This window comes from Sinocyclocheilus rhinocerous, unplaced genomic scaffold (genome assembly GCF_001515625.1).
Source record: "Sinocyclocheilus rhinocerous isolate Xijiao unplaced genomic scaffold, SAMN03320098_v1.1 scaffold515, whole genome shotgun sequence".
Taxonomy (NCBI): domain Eukaryota; kingdom Metazoa; phylum Chordata; class Actinopteri; order Cypriniformes; family Cyprinidae; genus Sinocyclocheilus; species Sinocyclocheilus rhinocerous.
The window spans coordinates 356,091-364,930 of record NW_015660140.1 but is presented as its reverse complement, the minus strand read 5'-3'; the positions used below and the strand labels follow the sequence as shown (position 1 = coordinate 364,930).

The 8,840-nt window shown below is 35.6% G+C and overlaps 1 protein-coding gene across 2 annotated transcripts in view; it reads left to right on the top strand.

Moving 5' to 3' along the window:
- Nucleotides 1-8,840, top strand: part of aopep (aminopeptidase O (putative)) — an 89,783-nt gene that overhangs the window by 23,373 nt on the left and 57,570 nt on the right. For both annotated transcript variants that reach the window (XM_016534002.1, XM_016534001.1), the window contains exons 8-10: nucleotides 4,056-4,158; nucleotides 4,240-4,347; nucleotides 5,502-5,545. In XM_016534002.1, the coding sequence (XP_016389488.1) occupies nucleotides 4,056-4,158; nucleotides 4,240-4,347; nucleotides 5,502-5,545 (255 nt within the window). The remainder of the gene's footprint in view (nucleotides 1-4,055; nucleotides 4,159-4,239; nucleotides 4,348-5,501; nucleotides 5,546-8,840) is intronic.

The following is an 8,840-nucleotide window of genomic DNA, read 5'->3' as shown; positions in this document are numbered from 1 at the left end:
TGACTAAATTTACTGTAGATTTAGTCGACTAAAACTAAAAACAATTCAGATGACTAAAATATGACTAAAACTAAATGGCATTTTAGTCAAAAGACTATGACTAAAACTAAATCAAAATTTGCTGTCAAAATTAACACTGTTTACAATTTAAGTCAGTATCTGCAATCTGATTACAACAGAATTAATTTACTGATATAATTTCAATCATGCATCTTTTGTTACTTCGTTCACTGATTTGTATTTCATATATGTACTACGATTCAAACGTTTGGGGTATGATTTTTTAAACAAATTAATACTTTAATTCTTCAAGGAAGCCTTAAATTGATCAAAAATGATTTTAAAGACATTTAAAACGTTACAAAATATTTCCGCTTGAAATAAATGCTGTTCTTTTGAACTTTCTATTTATCAAAGAATCCTAAATAATCCTAATGGTTTCCACAGAAATATTAAGCAGCACAACTGTTATAAACTTTTAATTGAAGACTGAAGTAATGGCTGCAGAAAATGTAGGATAATCACAGGAATAAATTATTCCTTTTAAAATGCATTCATTTTAAAAATATATTCAAAATAGATGTAAATACAGTAAAAAACAGCAATATTTGTAAGGAAGGAGAAAGCACTTTCGATACCTTTTGTTGATGTCAAATGTCATGCAATAATAAGGCTAATATTTGTCCAAACCAAACGTGATAAAATGTTTGTCTAGCTAAATCACACTTTTTTCCTAATCAGTCTGTCATGTTAATAATTTGCATGTTTTTGAACAAATTCATGGTGATATTAATACATTTCAATTTTTGATTTAAATCCAATGTAAAGTCTGGGTCCTAAAAAACAGTGACATTTAGGATTTTTTGAGTGTTCTGTTGGAAACGGTATATTGAAAAACCATATATATATATATATATATATATATATGCAATCAAATTTCCAGGCACTCTCAAGATAGATTTAAGCAAGTGCTTGAAATAGTTGTGACATTTCACTCTGCACGGAATAATTTTGTGCATGTTAATGCAAGAGTATTATTTGATATGAGATGTAATGTAATGTTCTCATATGAAGAGCACAGAATCACACAAGGTTATGTAGGTTTGAGGTAGGAGTAGATTAACCCGGCTTAACTTTTAACAGTCAGAAAATGTGTGTGTGTGTGATAGAATGATAGAGCTTGTCAGGAATTCAGCAGGTTTTGAAGATCCACCTGACAGCATGTGTCTGGCCCTTCCTCCGCTTTGAGGGGCCCACACCCACTATAATCTCAGGGATAAAATGTTCAGACAGTCTGGAAAAATGCCTGTCTTGTGAATAAAACATAGAAATGTCATGTAAACTATTCAGCAAGTAATACTATATGACAAGGAATACTTGAGCATTTTCAAAGATTGAACTGTTGCAACACCAAGGTCATCCTTGCTTTAAGTATGTTTTTGGTCTAAAGGTCTGTTTTTACAAAAATGTTCGGCAAAAAATTTGGTCCAATTTTCAAATACAATTTGTCAGCATGTAACAGCAGCGGCTCTGGGCATGTGACCAAAAGCACAAATCTTATTCATTGCAAATGAATGCTTGCTTCGGTATGAACAAAGTAACAGCCTTTTATTCAAATGAGTGTTTATTGCAGCAAATTTTTGCACCAAACATCCTTCTGTCTTAGTGTGAACAGGCCTTCTTGCATAGATTACCAAGAAACTAATGTTAAAAGTGAAAGTTTTATATTTATAGACTAAAAACTAAATATATTTATAGACTAAAGACATTTTTAACCATTTTTTTTTATCACTAGACTTTTTAAAAAAAATTTTTTACCAAGGTTGTAGTTGTGCTGACACAAGACATTCATTCAACTGTGTCACTCAGACATCAACCAAAAAGAGTGAACATAGGGGAGACGTTAGTCACTTTTATTGATTTTGACACTTGAGAATATCCGTTTATTTTTTCATTCATCTATGCATCCTTCTGGAAAGGAAGGCTGCCTATTGTGTTCGATGAATACCTGTCACCCTTTTCACTGGGCTGCTGTGGGCTGTTCCACAAACACACATACAAAAGCCTGTGTGACCAGGAGGAATAATGCATGCCTTTTAAAGGAGCTCACCCTTATCACTCTCTTCCATACAGTGAGAGAGAGAGAGAGTGAGAGAGAGAGTGAGGGAGGAAGGGAGGAAGACGTTGCTCTTTATTTTTGGAGGGGAACCAAATGTAAGCATCAATAATGTACAAGCACAAGTGAGTGTCCCAAATACAGAAAGAAGGTAGCTGAAGGCTTTTTGACTCCAATAGACCTGTAACTGTATCCTGAGGAGGATCAATAAAGGAGGAACAATAAAATTGGTTAATTATAATTAATGTAATAAACTGTATGAATTTAATTATTTTTAAGTGGTGGACAATAACATTGGTGAAAAAAGTCTGTACACTTTATAGGATGATGACCTGAGCCATACTGTATGTATATGAATATAGAGACTTGTAAGGTGCAACCAGAACACTCAGAACACCTAAAGGAAAAGTAAAGATTTATTTGTGGAACCATTTTTCTCATCTCCATAGACTAGGTCTCCATATATGGGAAGGCATCTGTGCCTTTTCCCAGATCTTGCTTTATTTCTCTGTGGAATTCGACAGCGTAGACCTGCACTGGGGGCACATGCTCACAGAGATAAGGCATTAGAGCGTGATCAATCATACTGCTCTTTATCACCATCAAATCTGTGACACAAAGAAACAAACAAAAGCAGGTTATATATGGCTAGAAAAACACTGCACACATATAGCTACAAGCCCATTTGTCTGCAAGAAAAAAGTAAAACAAAGTGGCTGTTGTCTGTGTTAGCGGCGCCTGAGTATCGACCAAATCTTTACAAGAGCCTTTTATTGGCAAGACCAGTTAATCTCCCAAAGAAGATCAATAGTTTTTAACCGAGGTCGTCATCACACGCAGAGATGGCCAGCACTCAAAGCTCTGTTTGTCTCTCGCAATCTACAGTACCTTTGGCCGTAGGAAGGAAACACTCCATCAGTCTGAGCCGTGAGAATGAAGCCTGTCTGATACTTATAAATGTCAAAAGTGTCCGGGAGACATTTAAATATCTAATTTTGCCAGTTCATGTTAAGATTCATTGGTAATTAATTATTCAACAGTTCTTGAATTCGATTGGCTTGTCTGTGTTCGCGTTGCAGACTGACTGTAGGGGATTTAGTGACTCTTTATGGAGGTTACATAGAGTAGGTGGCGACAAGTAAGTAAATAAGCCTTTATTAAGAAGTCATTGAATCATTCATTCAACCGAATTATTTAAAACACTGATTCACCCAGGAACAAAACCTGGGCTTTTTCCCCAAATCGCATACACTCTAAGTTGGTACTTATTTTGAAAAAAGTACTTCCTTCACAACCATTAAAATGTATGATCTATATAGTACGAATGTGTGTAATATGAATGTAATCTGCATTTATATTTTGTAGGGAAGTATGCATATTTGGATGCAGCCTAGTTGAGTCACTGAATCATTCATTCAATCGATTTGTTCAAAAACAGTAATTTATTCAGGAACTAAATGTGCAGCGGCAATTCTGCTTTGACTTGGTTTGGAACTATTTTCATTTCATTGATTTTTCATTGCAAAAATGTACACAAAGTAACTGGCAACATTATGTCTGAAATTTAAATTACTCAATGTTATTCTTGAACTGTTATGTAAAAACAAATAAGGTAGTGGTAAAAAATGCACCTTGTGTCTCGTGACTTAACATATCATACACTAATCTCAATGTGCTTTTACTGTATGCACCGAAGAGCCATAAAAAAGGAGCATTACTGTAATCTATTGTGCTGTGCACAGAGAAGCTATCAGGGACATAATGGTTTCATGAATGCAATTGTTTATACACTTAGTAAACTATTAGGAGGTCTTTATGTATGCTGATGTAAGTATATTCCTATGCAGAGCGCTGTAGATGCAGTACTTTGCCTTACAATATCATAGTCTGATTTATGTGGTGTTTGTGTGTTTGCATATGTTTGTGTATTTGCACACAGGCCTAATAAAGAGAACACAGGGGAAGTGAGTGAGTCTGGTGCATCAGTAGTGAAACATGCCCTCAACCCAGAAAAACCCTTCATGCAGGTGCACTATCTGAAGGTAGGTCTGAATACTCAAAGCGCAGAGTCCTCTGGGACATCTGGAAGATTCGGGTTGTGTAGATTTGCTCTTTTCTCTCAGGGCTACTTCCTCTTGAAGTTTCTGGCTGATCAGGTTGGCGAAGAGAAGTTCCTGGACTTCTTCAAAGTGTTTGTGGGAAAATTCCATGGGCAGCTCATTCTGTCTCAGGTGAGCTTGTCCTGCACGAGAGCTCTCTGTTCATTTAGCCAGAATGCAAATGTTGCTTTTGGATGGCATCTGCGTATTTTGGCCAGTGTTTCAATCTCACCGTCATTCCATCAGCTTGTGTCAGTGAAAGAATGCACCAGTTCCCCTAAAGGTGTGATACTTAACTCGATTTGAGACAGAGATTTTTGACACATAGTTGCATTCAGCGTCCAATATTAACACTTATCTAGCACCAAATGAGAGTTAAAATTGCTTTTGGTATATATAGAAAACAGTTAATAGCTTTTTAGTGGTAACTTCATTAGGAATTGCAAAATAATACATGGAATAAATCAGACCACTCCACGTGGCTACACTTATGTGGAATATTCCTCACGTTAGGTGACCAAAATATCACAAATCATGTTTATATATCATCATCTTCAGATATAGGTGCCATTTTATAGAGAGACAATGAGCTAACTAATCTAATAATCAAAAAAGTGTATATTTTAATACAAATAATTAAAAACAACTTTTTTTGTGGTAGTACATTTTCTTAATTTGCTTGCCGTAGAGTGCATCAGTGGCTGTCCCTGGTTCCTGAAGTATTTTTCCCATTCATTTTTTGCTAAGAATTTTAAAAACCAACCGAACCAAACTAATTACCTACAAGTGAACCTACATACTCTTATTTGAAGCAAAATAGTATTTAAAAATCTGATGAAAGACAAAGGTACAAGACTGGGTACTTCACAGCTTTGAAGTGAAAGATCTACAATCCCATGAAGTACTGCAAATGACATAATCAAAATAAAATGATGAATGAATATAAAACTATTGATATAAAGATGAAGAATATACAAAGTAGTTTGAAAGTGCAGAGCAACTGAAGGTATCACAGTATATCTGTCATTAAAGGGTTATAAGTTATTGTTAATAATCAATTCCCTTATGACTTATGGGGAAAATTAATGGAATTTTTCCTTCCCAAACCCGACAGTTGCACTCTATAGTCAGGTATGGCCAAAAGTTCATTGTGGAACTTCTTTGAGACTAATGTAGAAATACAATATGACATTAATATTTCAGTATTTTTAAACACTGTGGGCTCTGTTTGAAGCTTTGATTTTCACATACTGCTTTCCATTTAAACAGTATTCTGTCTCTTGTAGGATTTCCTGCAGACACTCTTGGACACATTTCCAGGAATGAGCAGGTATGATGGAATGGTATTAACACTGGCTGTCCAAAACACATGCTCTTTAGTAGCTCACTGAACTCCTCAGCTGCTCTGCCATTATTATTAGTGTGGGGACTGTAGAGTTGGAGGTATTTAGCTAAACCAAACTCTGCAGGAATCTTTCTTCTCCAGCTCTACCTCAAAAAGTTTTTCCACTGGTTCTTTTGCCCAAACTCACCCATCATTTTATCAAATATTTATTTTCCTTTTTCACTGTCTCATCATTTACGCGTTGACATAATGTTGTCATTAAAACTGCCCAAAGATGTATTATTTAGAAGAAATATGAAGAGGCTTCTTTGCCCTCAATAATATTTTTGTGCTTTATGGCCAGTGGGAAGCCTAGAGTAGGTCTGATATGGGTCTTTTTCATGGTGAATGATAGAAATGCAGTATCCAAACTGCTGTCGGTTTCTATAGCTGCTTTTCAGCATGATTTTAAACTGAGCATATTAACTGCAATGCCAGCAGAAAACACAAAATGCACCCCTCGGTAAGTTATTAATATAGTCAATAAAGTTATAGTTAGTATAGTCAATAATACAGGGGAAAAAACACTCACCGCTCTTGATCAATTCTGTTTGCTTTAAGCTGGATTTAACAATTGATAAATAAGTGGAGTAAGTACCATTTTTTATTTAATTAGTTATTTATATGAATATTAACTATTATTTTTGCAATTTAACTTAAATTAAATTTGATATTAATATTTAACTTTAATAAGGGCTTTGCCTCGCATTTTTTAGGTTTTATTGTTGTATCGACTGTTGTGAAATTTCAATATTCAGAAATTTAGTATCTTGGCAAACTGTAAAACAATCAGCTCTCTTCATTCATTCTTTCTCTCCACTACCTACAATGTTCACTTTTTTCCTTTTTTATCTCTGCTCTCCTGTTTCATCCGTCGCTCTTTTGGTTTCGTGTAGTCTCCATTTGCTCATTAAGGCCTAGCCACTGGCTGATGATTGATTGAATTACATTAAACCGAAAGGTAAGGGCGTTCAATATTTGTGTCTGCTTCTCAGAAGTGTAAACATTAATGGCGGCACAACGCTGGAACAGCAGATTGATGTGGTGAAACAATCACAGATGGGCCTCCTTGTGTCAGATCAAAGACTAATCAATGCTTCCATAGCAAACTGTTCCTCCTACACCACCTCCCAGTTAAGGAAGTCCATGGCAGCTTCTGTTAATGTGTACCTGATTTACCCTGATATCTGTGCTTTACCTTGTTCCTTTTTTTCTTTGGAAATTAGCAAAGTTTTCTTTTTCTGGACTAAAATACGGACAGTGAAATCCCATAACCTTGTATTAAAGAGTAACCTGAGCCATGTACTTTACAGACCAGAATATAGTATAAGCTTGGGGGTGGGCTCAGGCCAGTAAACAACCACCCAAACACCCTAGCAACCAAACACAAACATAGCAGCATGCTGGAAACCACCCACAACACCTTTATGGAGGAGAAGTTTGCATGAGCAGTGTAATACTAGTTCAGAATTTCCTTCAAAAATTACCAAGATTTGACTATAGTTACAATAAATTTGGTGGAAAAAAATACTCAGAGATGGCTAGTAAATTTAACAAATAATTACATTTATATTTACATTTAGTCATTTAGCAGACGCTTTTATCCAAAGCGACTTACAAATGAGGACAATGGAAGCAATCAAATTCAACAAAATAGCAATGATATGCAAGTGCTATAACAAGTCTCAGTTAGCTTAACGCAGTACACGTAGCAAGGTTTTTTTTTTAATTACAGTATATAATAAATAAAAAGAAAACAAATTTGTAAAGGTTTGATAGAACTGACTGGAAGACCTGCCAAGAGAGCATTGCAGTGGTACAGCCTGGACAGAACAAGAGCTTGAACAAGGTGTTGTGAAGTATGTTCCGAAAGAAAGGGCCTGATCTTCTTGATGTTGAACAAAGCAAATCTGCAGGACCGGGCAGTTTTAGCATGTGGTCTGAGAAAGTCAGCTGATCATCACTCATAACTCCAAGGTTTCTGGCTGTTTTTAAAGGAGTTATGGTTGATGTGCCTAACTGGATGGTGAAATTGTGATGAAACGATGGGTTTGCTGGAACCACAAGTTTAAGGTCATCCAACAAGAAATGTCTGTTAGACAAGCTGAGATGCAAGCAGCTATCGTCGGATTATCAGGATGGAATGAGAGGTAGAGTTGAGTGTCATCAGCATAGCAGTGATATGAAAAGCAATGTTTCTGAATGACAGAACCTAGTGATGCCATGTAGACAGAGGAGAGAAGGGGTCCAAGAACTGAGCCCTGAGGCAGCCCAGTAGTTAGATGTTGCGACTTGGACACCTCACCTCGCCAAGATACCTTGAAGGACCTATCTGAGAGGTAAGATTCAAACCACTGGAGTGCGGTTCCTGAGATGCCCTTTGCTAATAGGGTTGACAGGAGGATCTGGTGGTTAACCGTGTCAAAAGCAGCGGACAGATCTAGCAAGATAAGTATTGAAGATTTGGAATTCGCTCTTGCTAGTCTTAGGAGCCTGTCTAAATGCTGAGGGAAAAACACCAGTGTGAAGGGATGTGTTAATGATGTGAGTGAATTACAAAGAAAGTGCAAGTAACGCATTGAATAAAAAAGACTGAAATAGTATTTTCTTGTAAAACATACTACAAGAATATCTAGTAATCTTTGTTTTGTTTATAACTTTGTGAAATAATTTTTACAGTATAGAGTTGCTGAATATCTACATTTTTATTTTAACTATGGCAGATTTAGTTATATTGATCTGACCATAGGAATGAGAAACTAACCTTGTACACATTTTTTTTTTTTACTATACTATGAACTGTTTTCTATGGAAGCCCATTTCCGCCACGTAAGAAAAAAATTCATGCCTTAAAAAGTCAAAATTATGACATACTTAAGTCATAATTACGAGATAAAAAGTCAAAATTATGATTAAGTCGAAATTATGACTTTAAAAGTCAAAATTATGACTTTAAAAAGTCGAAATTGACTTAATGACTTTATAAACACATTGGTTATAAATGGGACATTCTGAAACGAGTTAATTTGGCTTAAAACAGTTTGGAGGACCAAGTTCAACACAGACTTTATTAATAAAGCGTATACCATAAACAGACAAGCAGAATATAGCCCAGAATATGAACGCAACGTGCTGAGTTGCACGCTAAGCGTTTTCTTGGGGTAGAACGTGAAATAAATCAATAAATATATATGTTTATATATATTATATATACACACTTTATGTATGTATATATATATAT